The sequence below is a fragment of the Phyllostomus hastatus genome, unplaced genomic scaffold (assembly GCF_019186645.2).
Source record: "Phyllostomus hastatus isolate PE091 unplaced genomic scaffold, TTU_PhHast_1.1 phas_scaffold_442, whole genome shotgun sequence".
Lineage (NCBI taxonomy): Eukaryota > Metazoa > Chordata > Mammalia > Chiroptera > Phyllostomidae > Phyllostomus > Phyllostomus hastatus.
Window position 1 is genome coordinate 5,793,966 of NW_025334030.1, and position 21,846 is coordinate 5,815,811.

General features: G+C 57.7%; 1 protein-coding gene across 4 annotated transcripts in view; it reads left to right on the top strand.

Moving 5' to 3' along the window:
* Positions 1–1,819: 1,819 nt before the first annotated feature.
* The window catches only part of PKD1 (polycystin 1, transient receptor potential channel interacting), a 46,786-nt gene continuing 26,759 nt past the window's right edge, over positions 1,820–21,846 (top strand). For all 4 annotated transcript variants that reach the window (XR_006783598.1, XR_006783599.1, XM_045820841.1 and 1 more), the window contains exons 1-10: positions 1,820–2,242; positions 16,714–16,785; positions 16,906–16,977; positions 17,218–17,387; positions 17,660–18,331; positions 18,451–18,634; positions 19,395–19,615; positions 19,972–20,087; positions 20,555–20,681; positions 21,027–21,274. Coding sequence is in view for 2 of the 4 variants with exons in the window: in XM_045820841.1 (XP_045676797.1) it covers positions 2,040–2,242; positions 16,714–16,785; positions 16,906–16,977; positions 17,218–17,387; positions 17,660–18,331; positions 18,451–18,634; positions 19,395–19,615; positions 19,972–20,087; positions 20,555–20,681; positions 21,027–21,274 (2,085 nt within the window). In the remaining 2 variants the exon portion in view is untranslated. The remainder of the gene's footprint in view (positions 2,243–16,713; positions 16,786–16,905; positions 16,978–17,217; positions 17,388–17,659; positions 18,332–18,450; positions 18,635–19,394; positions 19,616–19,971; positions 20,088–20,554; positions 20,682–21,026; positions 21,275–21,846) is intronic.

Consider the following 21,846-nt stretch of genomic DNA (forward strand, 5'->3'; position numbering starts at 1 on the left):
GCTGGCACTCAATCCACTGAGCCACACCAGCCAGGATTTAGTATGTTTTCTTATATGAGATCCTTGTTCTTTAATAGGGAAATTTAACTCATTTATGTTTTTTATGATCATCCATGTGCTTGGCCTTATTTCGTGTGTTCTGATTAAAATGCATTGTTTCCTTTCTTAATCCAGTCCTGGGCCAATCAAGTTTTCTTGTTTCCCCTCTTCCCAGTAGTTTCCCCCTTTATTTTATGTTAATAGTCATCATTGACTGTTAATAAAAAAACCTTAAAATCTATATTTGGTCAAGAATTAAGCATTTCTCCAATATCTCCCTCTCTAAATCAAACAATGATCTCTGGCAAATTTTATTTTCTCTGTTTTACCACAAAGTCTGTTGAAATAGTTGAGAATTTCATTTCCAGATAATTAATTTCTTCTTTAAGCATATATATTTTCTATTTCAGAAACCCCTTCCAAACAATTGCATTTGTTCCACAACCACCTTAAACAGTCCTTCACAAACAAGGACTCTAGAGTCCTTGACTTTTATCAATTTGTCATTTGACTGGATTTAAAAGCATGGGTCTGGAATGTAATCCCAGTTTTGGCACTTACCTGCTGTGGGACATGACATATTTCTTAACCTCTCTGTGCCTCAGTTACATTATTTAATAAAGAGGCTAATAATAGTACCCACATCCTAGAATTGTGAAGACTCAATGGGATAAGGCAATGAATGAATGGATGGGGAAACTAAGAAATGTGTGTTTCCTTCCTCCTACCTCTCAAGAAGCTCTCACCACTAATCTTTCTGCTTTCTGTTCCCAGTGGTGGAACAATTTTATTATTTCTTCATTATTTAAAAAACTACCATACCATAAAATTCACCCTTTTAAGAACACAATTCCGTGATTTTTAAAAGTATATTCACAAAGCTGTGCAACCATCACCACTAATTCCGGAGCATCATCATCTCAAAAAGTACCGTGTACCCAGACCCTGGCCAGTGTGGCTCAGTTGGTTGGAGCGACTACCTGCAACCTAAGGGTTGCGGGTTCCATTCCCAGTCAGGGCACAAACCCGCGTTGCGGGTTTGATCCACGATCTGGGCGCATTTAAGAGGCAACCAATCGATATTTCTGTTTCTCCCTCTACCTTCCTCTTCTAAAAGCAACGGAAAGAACGCGGAGCCCGATGAACAGAAAGCCTAGCAGAAACCTGTTTTCTGACCTGGTGGGCGGCTGCGGGATGCTGCACTTCACTAGCCCAGGTGAGGCCCACCTTGGGTGTCACCTCCATGACTGCGGGGGTTAGCAGTCAGTGACACCTCGCTGGCGCTCTCACGGAACTCCAGGAGAGGACTCGATGTATATTTACTGTGCGCTAGGTTCTCGGGATACGGCGTAAATCGAGAGGGACAGAGGCGCTGGGAGTGAATTGAGCACACGTAGCAGGCTGTCTGAGGTCTCTCTCCGCGGTGGTTATTATTGCTGGTGTTTTCAGTGTTGGGACTGTGGAGACTGCCCAGGGTTCGGTCCCGAGGGGCGCCAGAGGAGCCCTAGGAGGCGCGGATGCGACCTGGACCTGAGGTGAGCGCCGCCAAAGATTAGCGCGGAGAAAAGTTTGTGCTGAAGAGGGGCGTAGCCTCAAAGCGCCCCGCCTACCGCACCCCACCTTGCAAGGCAGGCACACAGCAAGAACAAAGGGCGGAGCCACAACGCGCCCGGCTCTTCGAGGGACACCGTGGCGCGGAGGGCGGAGCCTGAGACGCCGTGCCCCCTAGCACAGGGGGCGGGACCTGATGACGCCCCGCCTCGCTGTGCGGGACGGAGGAGGAGCCGGTGGCGGGCCGCACTTCAGCGCGAACGCGCGAGCGGGCGGCGGTGGGCTGAGCGCGCGGCCGGGCCGGAGCGAGGAGCGGCCGTCGCTCAGGCAGACAGGCCACAGCCGCCCCTGGATCCCGTCCCGCCATGCCATCCACGGGCTCCGCCTGAGTCGCGGCCGCCAGCGCCGGGCGGGCTCGGGGTCAGGGCCATGAGCTCGCTACCCTGACGATGCGGCCAGCCCGCCTGGCGCTCGCCCTGGGCCTGGGCCTGTGGCTCGGGGCGCTGGCGGGGAACCCCGGGAGCGGCTGTGGGCCCTGCACGCCTTGCCTCTGCATCCCCGCCCCCGGCGCCGCCTGCCGCGTCAATTGCTCCGGCCTCGGACTGCGGACGCTGGGGCCCCCGCTGCACATCCCAGCAGACGCCACCGCGCTGTGAGTAACTCGCTGCCCCGCAAAGCCGGCCCGGCGGTTGCCATGGCGCCAGGCAGGCGGAGGACCTTGTGGGGCAGTGCGGGCCTAGCCGGGCGCAGGGCGTCTGGAGGCCTCCTCACGCTGCTCCCTCCTGGGAGAGGCCCGGCCGGGCGCGCCGCCGGCCTGGCGGGCCTCGCAGGGCGTGGGCGCGTCCCCGGCCTCTAGAAGGGGAAACGGAGTGCTGGCCAGGCCTTTCCCAGGGCGAGGCTCCAGTGTAGTGAGGTCGGCCCGACTAAATAAGGAAAACCGGGGATAGCAGCCGGCTGTCAGCCCGCCTGGCGCGGGCCAGAGGGAAACAGAACAATCTCGGTTTCTGTGAAAACATAGACATCCCACCCGGTGGGGCTCTGCAAACGCGAGCTGATGGGGGGCCTGTGGCAGCATGCGGGGGCGGGCTGGGGCGGTGTCTGAACGGAGTCTGCAAACACTTAAACGCTAATTAGAGACTTAATAGGATTGTGCCTGGCGGATACCCAGCACCTGAGAGCCGCAAAGGGAGCGAGGAGGTGGAGAGCTCTGTGTGGGATGGCTGGGAAGGCTTCCCGGTAGAGGTGTCTGGACAGGGATTTGATGGATGTGTAAGAATTAACCTGAAACTTAAGGATGGGTGGGAAGATGTGTCTAGGAAAGGGAAGAGGGAACCGTGTGTGCAAAGACTTGGAGGCTGAACTTGGTTGTGTGCAGATGTAGGGTACATCCCCAGTGTGGCAGCTGCAGGGAAAGTATGAGGGAGGGCACCGTGGGAGGTGGGCAGGGGCCCTGAAGGGCCTCAAGTGTCCTGCCTAAGTCTCTGATGTTGTCCTGGGAACAGTGGGTGGCTGGGGTTTAAAATGCCAAAAAGCTGTTGTCAGATTTGCATTTTGGAAGTAGTAATGAGTCAGCCTTTATGGATAGCTTTCCTTGAGTGAGTGAGGTCCTATGCCAAGTTCTGATTGTGGTTATCATGCTTAACTCTCACCCTAATCCTCTTAGGTGAAGGTACAGTGAAGATCACCATTTTACAGATGAGAATACTGAGATGTAGGTGATTCGGTTTGTCCAAGCACAAGTACCAAGTAACAGCCAGTACGTGGCAGAGCTGGGTTTGACTGTGAGGTGCCCAGGATCCAGAGTTGGAATGAAAAGTTTGCAGGAGACCAAGATTTGCAGACAGTTTTCCCTGGGGCTGAGAGCAGGCTCAGGGCCTGCTGATCCACATCCTTATGGCTCTGTTTGGATTTCTTGGGCACTTCCGGGCACCTAAGGCAGGACTCCATCTCTCCTTGGCTGCAGGTTGTTAAATCTAGGGGTGGGTCCTGGCATTCAGTTTTGTAACATTGTTCCCTGGGTGACTCCAGCACTTGGCCACCTTTAATGGGGGGGCTGTGGTTGGATGTTGTGGAGTGTGTGGGAAGTAGGGGTGTGTGCTTCTCCTGAATGGTCTAGCTGTTCTTGGGGCTTTGCCAGGTGGACTTGGGGGTAGGTTCTCCAGGGCCAGCCAGGAGGCATGGGGGCCTGTCATCTTGTTCCACGACCACTAAAGCGTTTGCTGCCTTTGCTGTCTCTATGGAGATGAGCCACCTGCCTGCCACCAGTGCTCAATGTAGTTGCATTGATCCCTGCTACCCACTGTTCTTGATGCTGTGGGTGAGATTACCTTCATCCCTGGTGGGCTGGGAGTTGCTGGGGATCTGGCCTGGCTCCTGCTGACTCATCTGAGCTGGCCTCTGGGATCTGTCCAGGGAATAAGCGATGCTGGTGGGTCCAGACTGCATCAGGGCACATGCCCAGGAGGCTCTCGAAGACAATGATGGAGCCCAGGGCTGTTGCCTTGCCTGTGACCCTTTAGACTCTGCTTTTGGTTTTGGAGGTGTTGGGAGCTGGCAGCCTGGACCAGCCTGAGTTGGCAGGATTGTTGGCCCCTCTGAGTGTGTGACAGGACCCTGGGAAGTAGGTGGATGGGGAATAGAGGAGACTTCATGTTCTTCTCTACATCCCCAAGCTGCTTCTGTGAGATTTCCAGAGGCTGAGGGCGAGGACCCAGGGGGAATTGGGCCCTTGGGTGCAGATGGTAAGGGTGCAGATGGTAAGGGTGCAGATGGTAAGGCTCCCGCTGGTTCCCCATCTGTACTCTGTGGGCTGCCCCAGCCATTCTACCTATCAACCCTTCTACCCCCACCTCAAGGAGAGAGAAATAGGTGAGTCTTCTCCAAGAGAGAAGGGCCGAGCTTGGAGTAGCCAGGGGGCCTTCGGGCGAGAGGATGCGTGTGCAGGGGACCCAGCAGGTTCCTCTGGGAGGTATGAGCTTGGTGCCTCTGTTACCAGTGTCTTGCAGCCACCCCTCTATTTGAGACTCCTTGGCCAGCCTGAGATGTGGCAGGACAGTCAGGGCTAGACCTGCATGGGAGTCTGGCCTGTGTGGTACTCTCAGCTCCTGGGGCTCCCAGGCCCCAGCCTTTCTTGGGTTAACCCATACTGCCTGGAGGTGGCAGCCTGAAAACGGTGATGTCAGCAAAATGCTGCTGCTCCACTTTTAAAGCTTTGTTCATGGAGAATTTGAAGGTATATAGGAGAAGAATAGCCTGCTGAACCTCGTGGACTCACTGCCCTGTGGCTTGTCCTGCCCCCCCCCCCTTTTTTAAAACAAAGTCTGGCACCCGACTCTTTGATCTGTAAGCATTGTGGCACCACCATGATCGTACCCACGACAGTGAGTGATTCCCTGACCCCATTACAGGGCCAGTGTGTTCAAACTTTTGGCTGTCTCAGTTTGTTTTACTAACTAGAATTAGGATCCAGATAAGGTCCACACAGTGCAGACTCTGTTGATGTATAGGCTTCGCCTTCATTTATTTTTTCCTTGTGCAGTTTGTTGAGACCGGCCTCCGCGGTGCCTGGTGTCTGTGCCACCTTGATGGCTCAGCCGCTGTATCCCTCCGCCCTCGGTTTCCCATAGACTGATAGTTGGGTCCAGAGCTGCACTGTGTGGCGAGTCACATTTTAAGTGCTCTGGAGCCGCTTGCGGCCAGCAGTTACTATGTCGGAAAGGAGAACACGAAGAGAGAGTGTTCACTACCACAGACGCTTCTAGCTGTGGCAGCGATGTGGCTCTAGGTGTGGTCTCCTGACCAATTAGTTTCAGGTACGGGTGATTTTGGCCGAACATCTCTCAGGTGTTGTGTGCTGCTCACTTTGGCCCGGACCCACACTAGGTTTCGTGTGCTGTCTTGTGCGTGTTTCACATCTGGGACTAAGCTAGGAACGGAGACTCAACAAGGACTTGGTTCGCTGATTAAAATACTTGGGGACCTTAGGGTCTCTGTTGGCTGGGAGCACTCAGGGCCTCACAATTCCTCGCCTGTGGCACTAAATATCAGGAGACTGTGGGGGAGGCTCAGCCCCTGGTGTCTGCACAGGATGTGCATGTGTGGGAAGTGAGCAAAGCCCCAGACTTGTTCCGCGCCTAATGTGTGTGTAGCATGTTGGACTGCAGGTGCCATGTGTGGTGTTGCCTTAAGGGCTGGCCCCGGGCATACGGAGGGCATGACTGCTATGTGCCAGCCCTGTGCTACGGGTCTTCCAGGGCCGCCTTTGTGAGGCTCAGTTATGAGGGAGCCAGTGTTGAACCAAAGACACTGGCGATGAGGAGGGGACCACTTTGGAGGGGCTGCCTAGAAGGACCCCCAGTATAAGTGACATAGAAGTTAAGATTCAGTGTTTGCACAGGGGTCATCCAAGGATGGGCGAGAGTGTCCCAGACAGAGGGGACAGCTTGGCAGTCACAGATGAAGGGGTGGGGAGTGAGAGAGCAGGTAGGGTGGCACCCAGGAGGGGAGCGGCATTCTTGGCATCTTCTGGGAAGAGCACTGGCTACTATGTGGAGACAGCAGGTACTGGGAGGACCTGTGTGTCCTGCATACTCTGCTGGTCCCTCCTCACATTCCCTGCACTGCACACGGCAGCTGGCACTTGGGAAATCAGACTCTGAATGTATGTGGAATGTTAGTTTCTTGATGAGAGAGTGCAAATTTGCCAGAACTGTGGACAGGAGGGCACATATGCCTCTGTATGTGGTCCCCTGAACGGGGCCATGGGGTGGAAACCATGTGCAAATCACCTGTCTGATGAGGGACTTGCCGCCAGAATATACAAGGGCCGGCAGAAGTAATGCCTGCTTGAGTGTGGTTGGTAGGGGAATAAATGGGTGTAATAATTTATAGTTTTAATTTGAACATTTCACCTAAAATGTCATATGGTGTGCTTGAGAGTGATATTGTTATGTTACAGAATTCGGTGCTTGTGATTTTGTAATAAAAGATTTTTGTTATAAAAAAGGGGCATTATTTGTGCTGGACCCTGTATAAAACACCCTTCTGACTTAATGCAAAAATGACAAATGACCCAATTAAAAATAGGCAAAAGATTATTAGGCAAAAAAGATACACAAATGACCAATCAGTGCCTGAATAGATGCCCAATGGCTAGCTTTCAGGGAAACGCAAATCAGACCTCAGTGAGATTCACAGTGGGATCATTAACACCAAAAAGACAGATAACAAGGAGTATTGGTGAGGATGCGGAGAAACTGGAACTTCCCCCACTGTTGGTGGGGGTGTAGAATGGCACAGCCCTTCGGAAACAGTCAATGCAGTTGCTCAGGAGAGTTAACATAGAACTACCAGTCCCGGCTGGTGTGGCTCAGTGGATTGAGTGCCAGCCTACAAACCAAAGGGTCACGGGTTCAATTCCCAGTCAGAGCACATGCCCAGGTTACGGGCTGGGTCCCCAATGGGGGGTGTATGTGACAGTCAACCACATGTTGGGATGTTTCTCACCCTCTCTTTCTCCCTCCTTTTCCTTCTCTCTAAAAATAAATAAAATCTTAAAAAAACAAAACCAAAAACATAGAGCTACCATAGGACCTAGCAGTTTTTCTTCTGGGCAACTCCTCAAGGGGAATGAAACATACACCCATACAGAAACCTTTATACAAATGTTTATAGCAGCACCGTTCACAGTAGCCAGAGGTGGAAACAACTCAAATATCTATCAGCAGATGAATGATGAATGGATGAACAGAAGGCAGTCCACTCATACAGTAGAATATTACTCAGCTATAAAAAGGGATGGAATACTGATGCACTGTAATCATGGATGAGTCTTAAAAACCTGATGCTCAGAGAAAGAAGCCAGACACGAAAGGTCGCAGATGGAATGATTCCACTGATGTGAAGTGTCTGGAACAGACGAGTCCGTGGAAGCAGAGAGCCGACTAGTGTTGTTCACGGCTAGGGTGGGGGTGGGAGTGGGGGCGATGGACGAGGAGTGTGGTTTTTCTGTTTGGGGTGATGAAAATGTTCTGGAATTAGATAGTGGCGATGGTTGTAGAACCTTGAGAATATACTAAAGCACCGGATTAGATACTTTAGAAGGGTGAACTTTATAGTATGTGAGTTATGTCTGAATTAAACAAGTCTCGGAAGAAAATGCCCAGGCCAGTGGCCCCACCCCACTATTGCCTCATTCTCCCCCACTGAGGTCGCCAAGCGCCATGCTCCGTACAGGCCCTTCCTGACCTTTATCTCCCGGTGCCTCACACAGTGCTGTGGAGGCGGAACCATTCTTGGTCCCATTTTACATACAGGACATTAGTCTCCTGGAGGTTGAGTCGCTTCCTGGGGTCACATGGCTGGAGTATTGTGGCAGAGAGGTGATGTCATCGGCACACTTTGGAGTATATCCCCACAACTACATGCGGGGGCCTGGGGTACAGCACCAGCAACCTGGCTCATCAGTCATAGAGAGGTGGCGGTGGCGGTGTCCCTGAGTGGGACCGGGTGGGCTCTGGGCTTAGGCCCCAACTCCTTGCTTGGCCCAGCCCTTCCCACATGGACCTCCCTTGGCCGTTCCTGTTCTAGTCCTTTCCACTGGCTGGCTTGATTTTAGGAGGGAGACATGGGAGCCCAGGAGTAGGGGATTCAGGCCCTGGGTCAGAGCTGGTTCACATCCCAACTCCTACATTTCCTGTGTGACCTTGCCCGAGTCGCTCAGCATCTCTGAGCTTCAGTTTCCTCACCTGCAAAATGGCCGGGCGCCATGAGTGGATACAATCTCACGGGGTTGCAGGGCCTCAGAAGTAAGAGCATGCGGTACCTCCACGGGGCTCAGTTGCTGGTGGTCCCAATGACTCTAACTGTTGCCAAAGCGGCCCCCTCTATCCCTCCTTTCCATGTTCTCAGAGCCCATTACTGTGTCCCCAAGCACTGGCCAGCAGGAGATGGGCCCCCGGAACCTGTCCTGCTGCAGAGCACAGTGCTCAAAAGCATGAGTAGAAGGGCCCTGGAGCTGATGTGCGTGTGCCCGGGACTCTCTTGCTCAGACCAAATGGCAAAGTGGGTGGGAGAAACGCAGATGAGCCTGAGCAGGCAGGCTCCTGTGCACCCCTCAGCGCCCAGGCTGGGGACCTGTGTCCAGAAGCTTGGTCTGACCCCAGAGCTGCCTGCAACTCAGGGCCACACAGCTATTGGGATTCATCACACCCAGGCCTGGCATACTCCTCTTGTGTTTATATTTCAGTTTTAAGCCTTTGTTTTTTAGTTTAGTTTTTGTTGTTGTTGTTAATCTTTACCTGAGAACATCTTTCATTGCTTTTGGGGGCGTGGGTGGGGAGAGATTGAGAAAGAGAGGCATTGATTGGTTGCCTCTCATACGCTCCCCAGGTGGGATCAAACCTGCAACCTAGGCCTGTGCCCTGACTGGGAATTAAACCCGAGACCTTTCCGCGAATGGGATGATGCTGCAGGCAATGGAGCCACACCGGCCAGGGCTAAGCTTTTGTTTTCTTTTTCTCTTTTCTTTTTTTTGGCTTTTCTTTTCTTTTCTTTTTCTTTTTCTTTTTTTTGGTCTGTGTTCTCTAAGCCTTTCTTTTTGATGGACTCAGATGGAGATATGTAACACAGTGAAGTTAGCACGCGTGAACGGAGTGCTATGAACTCCTGAGTGTACCTTGTTTTGATGATTTGGTGGCCTTGGAACCTGCCCGCCTGTAAGCTGCTCAGTGTCCCCCTGGCACAGTGTCCCTGCTGCCACCTCGGCTGTCACACCCACACCCTTGTGCTTTCACTGGGGGAGCTAACTGATGAGGTGCTTCTGGAGAAGGTGTGTCTGGCCGCCCCCTTCCCCAGACACAGTTTTCCTTTCCTCGTTTCCTGCGGGCTAAGCCTGCAGTCCCCCCACCCGCCCCCACGTGTGGTCAGGGCCAGGACATCTCCTGGTAGACTTTATTGGGACCTTCTTGTCCTGCCTTCCAAGGCTGTGCCTTGGAACCACTAGCATGTGACAGCTGGGGGGACTAGTGGGTACTGCCAGATGCGGTCCCACCCTCCACCCCTCCCAGCTGCCCCATGCCAGGTGGGCTGGGAGTGTGGAGACCCTGGCTGCAGTTTGGTTTCCAGTAAAGAAACCATTTTGGATGGAGATGGACATTTTCCTTTCTGGAACATTGTGTGGTGGCCAGTGCCAGCAGTGAGAACCCAGTGGGCCCAGCCCGCCAAGCACCGTGGAACAAAAACATCCCGTTTCTTCTGCCACCGTCCAGGGTGGTGCGATGTCTAGGCGTGGGGGCACTGGGGCCTGGCCCCGTGTGCCGGGTGTCTGCGTCTCCGGCTGGCGGAGGCAGCAGGGGCACTGCCGAGAGAAAGGTGGCTGGAAAATGCGGCTCACGTCCTTTTTCCCTGGAACACCTCATTCTTTATTGCCTGGCAGCCGTCGCTGTCAAGGGGCCTGGAGGTGCCCAGCTGCTGAGACCAGGGAGGGGGCTGCATTTGGGGGCCAAGGTGGGCAGAGCTCTTTCTCTCTGCGAGGAGACTGTGGGCCCAGCCTGGCGAAGTGTGGTGCTCCCGATGCTGGCAGCCCCCCTGCCCGGCGTGTGTGGAGCCCCCTCCTGTAATCCTGTGGGGCTGCCCTGGAAAGGGCTTTGCCGAGGAAAAGCAGAGCTGGCTTTTCTCTCCAGCTGAGGTGGGGCACGAGGGCCAGGGCTCAGGGTTCTGTGCCCCCAAACTGCTCTGTGGCCCTGGCATCAGGCCGCGTCATGCCATTGGCTGTGCCCAGCAGCAGAGTGGACCATGGGATTGCCGGAAAGCCAGAGGCCCTGTGCTGGCCCCCTGGCCAGGGTGGGGAGAGGTCTGCCTGCCTTTCTCCTTCACTCTTCAGTTCCTGAGGAGGTGATGGTGGGGCAAGGGGTGTGGCCTTCCTGAGCCTCAGCATTCCCACCTGTAAGGAGATAGTGTGCACCCTGTTCTGCTTAGCTGACAGGCCCGAGCGCAGAGGGATGGACCAGTTGAGTGAAGTGCCTGGGGGGCCCCCAGGTGCTGGCTTTTTTCTCCCCTTATCCTGGAAGGGAGGTCCCAACTCTCCAGCTTCAGGTGGACGGGTGAGCTGGGCCCCTCTCCTGGACAGGCCCCCTCTTTCCCAGCCTCTGGCCCCCCCACGCTGGTCTGTTAATGCCCCGACGGTGGCTCATTTCCAGACACTCCTCCTCGGGGCTGGGCTCTGCAGAGGGTACCCCACACCTTAACCTCCTGCCTGAGGCTCCCCTCCCTCCCTCTGCCTGTGGGCCCAGGGTGACCCCAGGCAGTCAGTGTCGCTACACCAGATGCCCATGCCTCATCCTGGTGACGGTTCAGTACCGGATGACGAAGCTCCTTGAGGGAACCCCACAAAAACCTGTGAAATGGTCACTGCCTGTTGATCCAGTGCCACGGGGCTGGGAGGCTGGGGAGGATTCTCTCACAGGCCTTTCCCTCTAGTCTTCGAGGCCGAGACATTCCCCCGCCCCCCTTGCTGATTCCCTGGACGCTGGGTCAGACCCAGGTGGGGATGGGAGCCTGGCCAGAGAGCCGGGGTGAGTCTGATGGGCCCTCCCTGCTCCTTTTCTCTGGTGGGCCTGCCCCTGCTCGCCACCAACCCCCGTGCCCCGCCCCAGTTCATCCTCTCCAAATGTTTTTCTTCAATTCAGCTCTCTCCCCTAAACTTGAATTCATTAATTTAAACGTCATCATTTCCGGCCCTGGAAGCCAGCCTTACTCTCCATAAATAGAAGGGAATGAAAACAGAATGAGGTTATTAGACTCAAACTGGCGCAGGCTTTGGGCTCCTGGATGCCTGACCCCCGTGCTGAGAGGAGCCGATAGTGGGGTGTCAGGGTGGCATGTGGGCGGCACTGCCTGGCCTGAGGGCTGGGCGGTGTGGACAGGGGTCCCACAAGAGGCCCAGGACCAGCACCGTGGCCTTTCTTCCCTTCGGTCTGGCCCCGGCTTCCAGGGACCTTGTTTGGCGTTCCCGTTGCTGGGCTGAGAAGAACCCGTTTCTCCCCAGAGTCCGTGGGGCCTTCGGGGAGAGGACAGCTGGCTTAGCAGGGCCCACCGAGGCTCTCATTCCAGGAGCCCTGAGGGCTCGGGTTGGAGGGAGGAGCCTCGGCCTCGTGCCCTGGATGGGGAGCAGGGTGCCTTCCCCCGCTGCCCACTGTGCTGTTCTGTCCTGCCAGAGGGAGGAGGCAGCTGCTGGCTGGGGAGGAGCAGGTTACATAATGCGCAGGCGGCCCCTCTGGAGCCCATTCCCCTCAAGCCCAGTATCCACTGCGTAGGCCAGCACTGGGGTGGGGGTGCTGGGCTGGGGCCTGGCACTCACCCCCGCCACTGACCACATGTGTCTGGAATGTGCAGATGTTTCCTTGGGGGCTCCAGCAGGCCCCCAGACCTCGCCCGGCATCTGGACCGGGGAACTCTAGACTGGGGAGCAGGCACCCAGGCCACTCCCCTCCTTGGCAGAGGAAGAAACTTAGGCAGTTCTGGACTGCTTCCTGGCTTGTCTGGGGGCTTTGTTTCCTCAGCTCTGAAAGGGACTGCCCTTGGAGCCATCCAGGGAGCACTGCAGACCCGCTGTCACTCAAACTTCCTTCCTACTCTTCCTGGTGGGGCCCTGGGACTCCTTCCCTCCCTTTCTTCTCCCCTCTCCCGTCCCTCCCTGCCTTCCCTGCAAGGCCTGGGATGGGAGCAGGGGCAGAGCCCTTGTATGGGGAAGGTGGGGGGAGCTGCCTTTGTCCATGGGGAGGGGGCCCTCAGTACCTTCTGCTGCGCACCTCCAGCTTGGTGGTGGGAGAGGGATCTCCCCCTGCCTTCCCACACCCTGCTCTGCGTGGAACAAGAAAGACCAGAACCAGAGGCACGGGGATGTGCCATTGGGTACCCGGACCCTGAAGATAAGGATGCAAGCCCAGAGAAGGCTACTGGCCCTCCCCTTGAGAATGTCTGATCTGAAAGGCAGGGGGAGCTGGGACTACCCCGGCATGGGGACAGGCTGGGATCCTCAGTGACTGACGAGGGGGAGAAGGAGGGCCCCGGCATGTAGGGTAGACCAGGGACCTTCCCTTCCCCTCCAGTACACGTGCCTGTCTGGGAGTAGGAGAGGGGACAGCCGAAGGGATGGGCTGGAAATGAGAGTCCCCATCTCTATGGGGTTTATATTCAGTACTGCAGGCTCTGGGGCCCCTCCCATCCTATCCCTGATGCCTAGGGAGGTGACACACATCTTATGCTGTTACAGGTATATGCCTGTTCCCAGGTCATCCCTTCCCCTGACCCTAGCTGGCTGGATCTCTCCAGCCTTGGCCTCCCTGGAAGTTGCTGGCTCAGGGTTCGCAGGGACCTGGGAGGGTCCACCTGGCTCAGAGGGTGGACTCTGCTTGGCCTGGGAACTCTCAGGGTGCTGTCCAGCCAGGCTGCTGGCTCTCCCCCTGTGGGGCTGGCCGCTGCCCTGCTCGGCCAGCCTCTGCTGCTTCTGCCCACTGTGTGGGCTCCTGTAGTGGGCTCCTGGGGCCTGCTGTGTCCTGTCAGTCGCCCCTCCGCCGCCCCCCCCCGCCGTCACTCTCCCCCCACTTTTACAGGACTGTGGGGGAACCGTGTGGGGGCAGGGAGTCAGACTTCGATGACATCACCTGGGGGTGCAGAGGAAGCCTAGGGGCTGGAGAGGGAATGGGGCTGGCCCGTGGCCTTGGTGCTCTCCCAGAGTGCTGATGGTGAAAACAGACTGCGATGCGGGAAGTGGCTGTTCAGGGCCGCAGGGCCGTGGGGCTGGGTGAGGGCTCTACCCATGTCCCTTTCCTGTGACTCCCCCTCAGTGACCCTCCCCTGTGATCCCTCCAGTGGCCCCCACTCCAGTACCCTCTCTGCTGCTCTTCTTCCCAGAGTTCTCTGAGCACAGAGATAGCCGGTGCTGCCCCACCGTGCACCCTAGTAGAAAGCATGTGTCCCCTCCATGGCTCCCAGACCCAGTTTTTAAAAAAAATTATTGATTTGAGAGAGAGAGAGAAACATCTAGTTTTTGTTCCACTTATTTATGCACTCATTGTTTGCTTCTTATATGTGCCCTGACCAGAGAACCCACAACCTTGGTGTATTGGGATGATGCTTCAACCAGCTGAGCTATCCAGCCAGGGCCCAGACTCACTTCTAAATGAATATCTGGGTGTACCCAATGGCAGCCGCCCTCACCCCCATGTGGGAGGGACAGGGAAACCAGGCTCAGTTGGGGAGAGCAGAGGTAACCCCGTCCCGTGGCCCACAGAGGCCTTTGCTCCTGGAGTTCGTGGAATCCACACTCTGGGCATGGGCCCCTGTCCCACAGCCTTGGGGGAAACAGACTGGCGTGTGCAAGCACACTCCCCCATTTCTGGATGGGAAACCTCCAGTCTCGGTGAGGGTAGTGTGACACCTTGCTCAGATGAGCTAGGGCAGGGATCTGACCCTGAGCCCACAGTGCCAGTTCTGGAGTGGAGGGTGCCTTGCTGCCCTGAGCTCCTTGGCTGGAGTGGCTCCTGACCACCCTTGCCCACCCTTTGCCCTCCGCTCCCCTCAGAAGCCCCGTCTCCTGGCCCCATCCGTGTCCTGCCTCGGCCCCTGCCCCAGGCCCCCTTGGGCAGCCTGTCTGTCTCCTCTGCCCGGAAACCCCCATACCCCATTTCTCCTACTTCAAGAACAGAATGCGTGTGGAAAATCTAGGGTACCTGCCTGCTCTTGAGGATAGGTTTATGACTCTGCACTACCTTCCAGCACTTCTTTACAATTTTAATGTAATCTTTATTGTTTTGTTTTGTTTTTCCCCCCACTAGCGCTTTCTTTAGTTCTCAGTTTGAACAGTTGCGGGGAGGGGGTTGCATTTCGCACCTGTGTTTCTGCTGCCACTGTGTGTTGAGGGGCGTCCCAAGCCACACCTGCTGGTGTACCTAGGGCTCTCAGCCTAGAAATCATGTCCCATGTCACAGGTGAGGGAAAGACATTCAAGCCTCTCCGCGTGTGTGGCTACACTGGTTCCCAGAGCCGCCAGGCTCTCAGGGTGGTGGTGGCCTGACTGTGAGAGCTGGCCCCTGTGGTGCCGTTTGACCTTACAGGGGAGAGGGCCTTGCCAAATTAGGTGTCCGGCATTCTGCCTTGTTGGGCCACTTGGTCAAAGCAGTGGTGGGGCTGCTATGGGTCTTCCGGCAGAAGCCCCACCCCATCTGGTCCCTGCAGGAGCTCTGACCCACTAGTGCCTCCCCTGCCCTGTAGGAGCCCAGTCCAGGTTTGCAGAGGTTCCACTGCCAGGAAGACTGGCCTTCTCTTCTGCCGGCCTGGCCTGGTCCATCTGACCACGTTTGAGGTTTCTCTTTAGATTTTCTTGTGGAGCCCCTGATTCCCTGCAGGGCCGTGGTCTCGCTCATCTGCCGCCTGCGGCCTGCCTCCCCACCCCCGGCAGTCTGAGGCCAGCATCAGTGGAGTTCTTCATGTCCATGTGCCATCTTCTCATGGCGTCCCTGGATGGCTGCTGTACTTTGCAGAGCGCGAGAGAGACCAGGTTCCCAGGGGTAACCGATTGCGTCCACAGTCCGCCTCCCCACACTCCCTTAGTGGAAGCCACAGGGGGACAGGAGCCCCTCTGGGCCTGGCTCCCTACACTGACCACTCAAAGGCCGGTAGTGCCCCTCTGAAAGCTCCCTTAGTAGCCCCCTGACTATGTTGGGAGTCAGATAGTTGGAGCAGCCTAGTTAAAACCCAGCCCCCAGCCCCTGTCCTTGGTAAGTGGCCAGCATTCAAGTACTGGTTGCCATGAGATCCCACGTGGCCAGCAGGTCTTCAGGGAGGAACAGTGGTCAGTGGTTGGGGTGGGGGCATTTCCTGAGTCTGGTTCTAGAGATGGTCCTTGTCACTGAGAGCCGGGCAGAGGGACTATGCCAGGTCCCCCAGCCTGCCTAGCCCTGGGACCCTTTCTCCCCGCCAACTCTGTGTCAGGGGCCTGGACTGGCACCCAGTGCCTTGGCTCCCAGGAGGACCTTGTTTCATACCAGCCGCTCTTACTAAGCTCCTGCTGTGTTCAGAGCAGGCTGGAGGAAGCAGGGCCCATTCCAGAGGGTGGCTGATAGAAGCTGGGCTTCAGGACATCCCCCGCCGAGGGCTGCCATGGGAGCTTGGATAGGAGGGGTCTTAGAGGCAGGGCAGGTGTCAGGGATGGGGGTTTGGATCAGGCTATAGCTGGGGTAGGGTGGGGGAGGCTGAGTGTTTTAGGAATTGGGTTGGCAGGCCGGGAGGTGGCATTGATGGACACCCCCATCTCTGCATGACTGGGTGGTCTGGTCACTGGTGGGAAGACAGGGCTGGTGAGAGGCATTTTGAGACATCAGAGGGCAGAGGCTTAAGGATGGGAGGCCTATTCGGAGTCTATGGCCAGAGGTGCCCACTGAGTCTGGGTGGTCTACAGGTCCCTGACTCAGGAAGTGGATAGGCAGGGGCGACTGTGGCCTCTGCCTGTGGACTGGGAGGGGACGTGGGATTGGGGGCTAAAGAACGCATCCTGGTTATGTCAGAGCCGACTTTCTTTGCACGGATTCTTGTGGTGCCACAGCCAGTTTCAGGAGGTCCTCTTGCTTTCATCAGCCATCGCGTCCACTCCTGCACGTGCAGCGCAGTTTGACACAGCGTCGGTCCATTACAGCTTGTCTGGACAACTCTCGCCCAGCCACACTTCTCATTGGGCCTGTGTGGGGTTTTTACTGAGGTTGTGTCAACCTTGAGGTTGAACGTGGGCTCCCAAACCCTGTGTGGAGGGGGATGAAGTCTGCTCCCCATGGTGTGGGATGGCCTTGCTGCGCCAGGGGGCAGGGGACTGACCGGGACCTTGCACCTGCAGGGAGGGAAGTGGGGCAGGGCACGGATGGAGAGCTGAGGGCTTCCAGCCCTTTCCTGCCTCGGTTTTTCCAGATGAAAGTTTATTCCAGTTCTCCATTCTGGCCCTGGGGATAGGGAGCTTAGAGGGTGGGAGGTCACAGCTTGGGGGTACTAGGGAGCTTCCAGGGACAGGCTTGGGGTTGGCTTTGCGCCCTACCCAGGAATCCAGTGCCGACGCGTGGCCTCTTTGCTCCCCAGAGATGTCTCCCACAACCTGCTCCGGGTGCTGGATGTCAGGCTCCTGGCGAATCTCTCAGTGCTGACAGAGTTGTGAGTGTCCACTTTGGCTTGGCCGTGGGACCCCACAGGGTGGGCAGGCGACAGCAGTTTGTCACCATGTGGTTAGGGGGGCATCCCTCAAACCCTGCTGAATCCCTCCCTTTCTTTCAGGGACATAAGCAACAACAAGATTTCTACATTAGAAGAAGGAACATTTGCTAATTTATTTAATTTAAGTGAAATGTAAGTTGCACTGTTTTTGGTGGGCTTCAGTAGCTAGGCTCCTGGTCCCCCAACAGCACCCTGCCCCCCTGGCCTTGCCTTTGTACCGGCCTCCTAGTTTGAGACCAGACCCTGAAGGCTGTCCCGGGGGAGGGGGAGGCTGTACTTGTCAGGGGGCCCAGACCCTTCCTCGGGGCCAGGCCTGGGTGCCAATACCTGCCCCCACCGCGTGCTGAGCGCTTGGCCCTGCCCTTCCCGCAGAAACCTGAGTGGGAACCCGTTGGAGTGTGACTGTGGTCTAGCTTGGCTGCCACGCTGGGCAGAGGAGCAGCAGGTCCGTGTAGTGCAGCCAGACGCGGCCACTTGTGCGGGGCCTGGCCCCCTGGCTGGCCTACCCCTCCTCCGAGTCCCTATGTCTGACAGCGGCTGTGGTGAGTGTGGGTGGGGCAGGGCCAGCTCGGTCCTTCCCTGTGGGACAGCCCTGCTAGGCAGGCACCCTGCCGGTGGTCAGGGGTCGTCAGCCAGGGTGGGGGGCAGTAGGTAGGGACCTGGGGCACAGAGCTGAGACAGACTGACTGGGTCAGGCAGGCCCCCTTGGCCAGGAATTGGGGCGGGTGGGATAGGGGGAGACCGGCCATGGGGCTGGGTGGGGTGATCTGGGATCTGGAATGGGGGCCGAGAGGCAGCCATCTGCCCTTTCCAGGTGAGAAGTACATCGCCTGCCTCCCTGACAACAGCTCAGGTGCTGTGGTGCTGGTGGCCTTCTCAGCTGCCCGCGAAGGTCCGCTGGTGCCCGAGGCCTGCAGTGCCCTCTGCTTCTCAGCCAGCCGGGGCCTTGCGGCCCTCTCAGAGCAGGGCCACTGCCTGTGCGGGGCTGCCCATCCCCCCAACATCTCCTCTGCCTGCCTACCCTTCTGTTCCAGCCCCCCACTATCCCCTGTCCCTGTCTGTGGGGGCCCCACCCTCCTCCAGAATGTTTTCCCTGCCTCCCCAGGGGCTGCCCTGGTGGGGCCCCAAGGACCCCTGGCCTCTGGCCAGCCAGCAGCCTTCCATGTCACTGCCTTGCTGCCCATCAGCTCCACACACTGGGACTTTGGCGACAGCTCCCCCGAGGTGGATGTGGCTGGTTCTGCTAGCACTCACCGCTATGTGCTGCCTGGGCGCTATCACGTGACGGCAGTGCTGGCCATGGGGGCTGGCTCTGTCCGGCTGGAAACAGAGGTGCAGGTGCAGGCGGCTCCTGCTGCTCTGGAGCTCACATGTCCAGTCTTGGTGCACAGTGATGAGACCCTCGAGCTTGGCATCCGAAATCTTGGTGGCTCAGGCCTCGAGGCCACCTATACAATTGCGGCCCTGGGCGAGGAGCCAGCCCAAGGTGGGTGCCTCCCTGGGCCCAGGTCACTACTGTTCCTCACCCCAGGGTCAAGGGTGGGTGGGGCAGAGTCCCAGGTGGGCACACATTAATGGCCCCCCTCTTTCCCCGCCGGCCCCCAGTGGTGCATCCGCTGTGCCCCTCCGACACCGAGATCTTCCCTGGAAATGGGCACTGCTATCGCCTGGTAGCGGAGAAGGCAGCCTGGCTCCAGGCACAGGAGCAGTGCCGTGCCTGGGCTGGGGCTGCCCTGGCCATGGTGGACAGTCCCGCTGTCCAGCACTTCCTGGTTTCCCGGGTCACCAGGTGCCTGCCCCCACCCCTGAGAGGCGGGGAGGTTGGGGATGGGGGGCAGAGCACTGTCAGAGGGTAGAGCCTGGGCAGTCCAGAGGAGAGTTGGGAGTGGCTGGCAAGGCTGGCGATGGGGGAGGGGGCGGTGGCCAGATCCTTGCCTCTGGGGTTCCCTGTGTGGGAAGAGCCCGGCTGGACTGGGAAATCACACCTGGACATCCTCAGTGAGCAGAAGGGGAACTGAGGTCCAGAGTGGTCAAGGCCCTTGCCCACGGTCACCCAGTTAACATGCTTGACCCCGGATCCTGGCCCTGACTACAGCACCTCATTTCCCTCTGTGTCTGTCCCTGTCCCTCTGCCTGTCCCTGTGTCTGTCTCTCCGTGTGTCCATCCCTATCCATATATTTGTAATCGCTTCCTCTAAGAGGGTCTTCCTACCTTGGCAGGGTGGTGGGGAATAGCCCTTTGGGGACTGATCTGTGGGTGTTGTGGTCCCCACCTGCTGTACCCTGGGCCTCCCCGCAGGTTGCAGCACAGGTCCGATGGAAGCGGGGCCCCCTTGGCTGGGCTCCTAGCCCATGGCCTGGGCGGCTGCGTGAGCACTGCTGTGGGCCTTGCTCTCCAGGTCACATCTCTAAGCCTCAGGTTTCTCATCTGGAAAGCAGGAGCAAGGTTCCCCGGAGGGGCTGTTGTGAGAAGCCTGCCCCCAGAGGGGATGAATGGAGGGGCGTCTGTCTTTGGGGAGCCCCCGGGTCCTCATTCTCCCCATCTGCAGGAGCCTGGACGTGTGGATTGGCTTCTCAGCTGTGGAGAGCGCTGAGGCAGGCCCATTGCCTCGGGGCGAGGCCTTCAGCCTGGAGAGCTGCCAGAACTGGCTACCGGGGGAGCCACACCCCGCCACCGCAGAGCGCTGTGTGCGGCTCGGGCCTGCGGGGCAGTGCAACACTGACCTGTGCTCCGCGCCCCACAGCTACGTCTGTGAGCTGCGGCCTGGAGGTGCGCCGGGGTGGCTAGGGGGCTGGGGACTGCCTTCTGCCCTGAACCAGGACAGCTAACCCCCAAAAACACAGTCTCAGGGCCACCCCAGAGCTCCTCCTACCCTTGGCCAGGACAGTGCCTCTCTCCCTCCCCTCCCCTCCCCCTCTCCCTCCCCCCAGGCTCCTTCCTTAGCTGGTCAGTGTCTAGGTGTTTGCCGAGCACCTACTGCCGTCCTGGCCTGGGCCTGCACACAGGGAGCAGACACAGATGGAGGAGGCTGGGGGCTCCCACCAGTTGGCTCAGTCCTGCCTTGGCCCCTGACACTGTCCTCTTTGGCCTGGGACCAGAACCTCATCGCACATTTGCCACCTTAGGCCCTGTGTGGGATGCGGAGAACTTCCTCGTGGGGGCGTCCAGTGGAGACCTGCAGGGACCCCTGAGTCCCCTGGCACAGCAGGAGAGCCTGTCTGCCCCCCGGGGGCCTGTAGAGGTAGGCCAGCCCAGCCCCTGCTTCCTGACACCATCTGGGGATCACCAGACCACCCTCACTCTGGCTGCTGTGTGTCTCTTTAAAAAACAAGTTGCCTCCCCCCCACCCCCCCCCGCCCCAAGCCTTTTTAATGTCCTGTGTGCCCAGTGAAGATGTTGGAGGAACCCTGCTATTGTGCAGGGAGGGAAAGCTCTGTCCTGGTATCTAGGACCGCTCTGAGCTCCTGCGCCTTTTCTCTCTGTGTGGATTTAAAAAAAAAAACAAAAAAAAACAAGGTGTTTCTGCTCACAGATGGTTTCAACATGACTTTTCCTCCCTAGTGAAACACTTGTGGAGGGCCTGGGAGAGCCCCATCTGGCGGCTCCTTCCTCCCTTGGCCGGTGGGGGCTGAGGCCCAGGATCTGTGGAGCTGTGCGTTCCAGCCCCAAACCCCCACCCCTGTCCTCGTGCCCCCCCAACTTCACCAGGTGATGGCGTTCCCCGGCCTGGGCCTGGGCCTCGCAGCCTTCCTCACCGCTGCAGAGTTTGGAACCCAGGAGCTTGACCGACCCGTCCAGATGAGGCTGCAGGTGTACCGGCCCCTGGAGGGAGCAGGTGGGACCCTGTTCTGGTGGTGGAGGGAGTTGAGGGGCTGGGGTGGCCTCTCTGCGCTGCCATGTCTGCTTGTCCCTGGGCCACTAGACTGGTCTCCAGCCTCAAGATGGACAGAGTGGGGTCCACAGAGACACTGACTCATGCCCGGGGTCCCAAGGACAGATTGGACAGGGCTTGCCGAGGTGGGGTTTCCTCCTGAGTCAGGCAGCTGGCCTGGTGTTGGGGGGCAGGGGAGTGATGGTGGAGGCCAGGAGCGCTTTCCAGCAGGGCCTCAGGTAGTAGTGGGTGTCCCCGACTGTGGCCTGTTAGCAAATTGGACCTGTGATGCCTTTCCTCCCCTTTCAGGGGCCCCAGAAAACAGCAGTGTGCCTGAGAGTGGGCCCCCGGAGAACAGGACCGAGCCGGCTCCTGAGTGCACGCAGGAGGGCCTCTGGTGCCCCAGATCCAACATCTGTCTGCCACTGGACACCCCCGGTTGCCCTCGGGCCTGTGCCAATGGGTCTGCGTTGGTGCTGGGGCTCCCTGGGGCATCCTACGAGCTGTGGAAGGAGTTCCTCTTCTCTGTGCCTGCAGGCGCCCCCGCCCAGTACTCGGTGTGTGTCGCTGGCCCGGGTGCCGTCTGCTTCCCCTCAGCCCCCCAAGGTCTGGGTCTCCCCGTAAAACACGGAGAAAATGCATATTCTTTGGCATAGCCCACTGGGTCCCTCTGCCCAGGCCTCTGCCCACCTCTGGCCTTGTCAGAGCCCTTATTCATCTCCCATCACGAGAAGCTCCTGCCCCAGGGCCTTTACACTTCCTGTGCTTTCTAAGGATGACTCTCTAAACGTCTCTTGGCTTGGCTGGCTCCTTCCTGTCACAAATTGTGGCTGCATTGTCCCTCAAATGTCCCTCCCCTGTCTGGGGAAGCCCCATCCCTGCCCGATTCTGTCTGCCCTGTGCATGTTCATTTTGTCTGAGGCTGTCCCCTCTGTCTCCACCATGAGTGCCTGGGGCCCCTGTGAAGCCCATTGGAGTGTGAGTGACTGAGGAGTGTTGAGACCCTTGTGCAGGGGTGACTCTGTGTCACCCTGGGAGGGAATCTCGCCTGCCTGTTGGAGCCCCTGGCCCAGTGCCCCTCTACAGGCCCCAGACCAGTGGGGGTCCCCCGGAGAGGACCTGACATGGC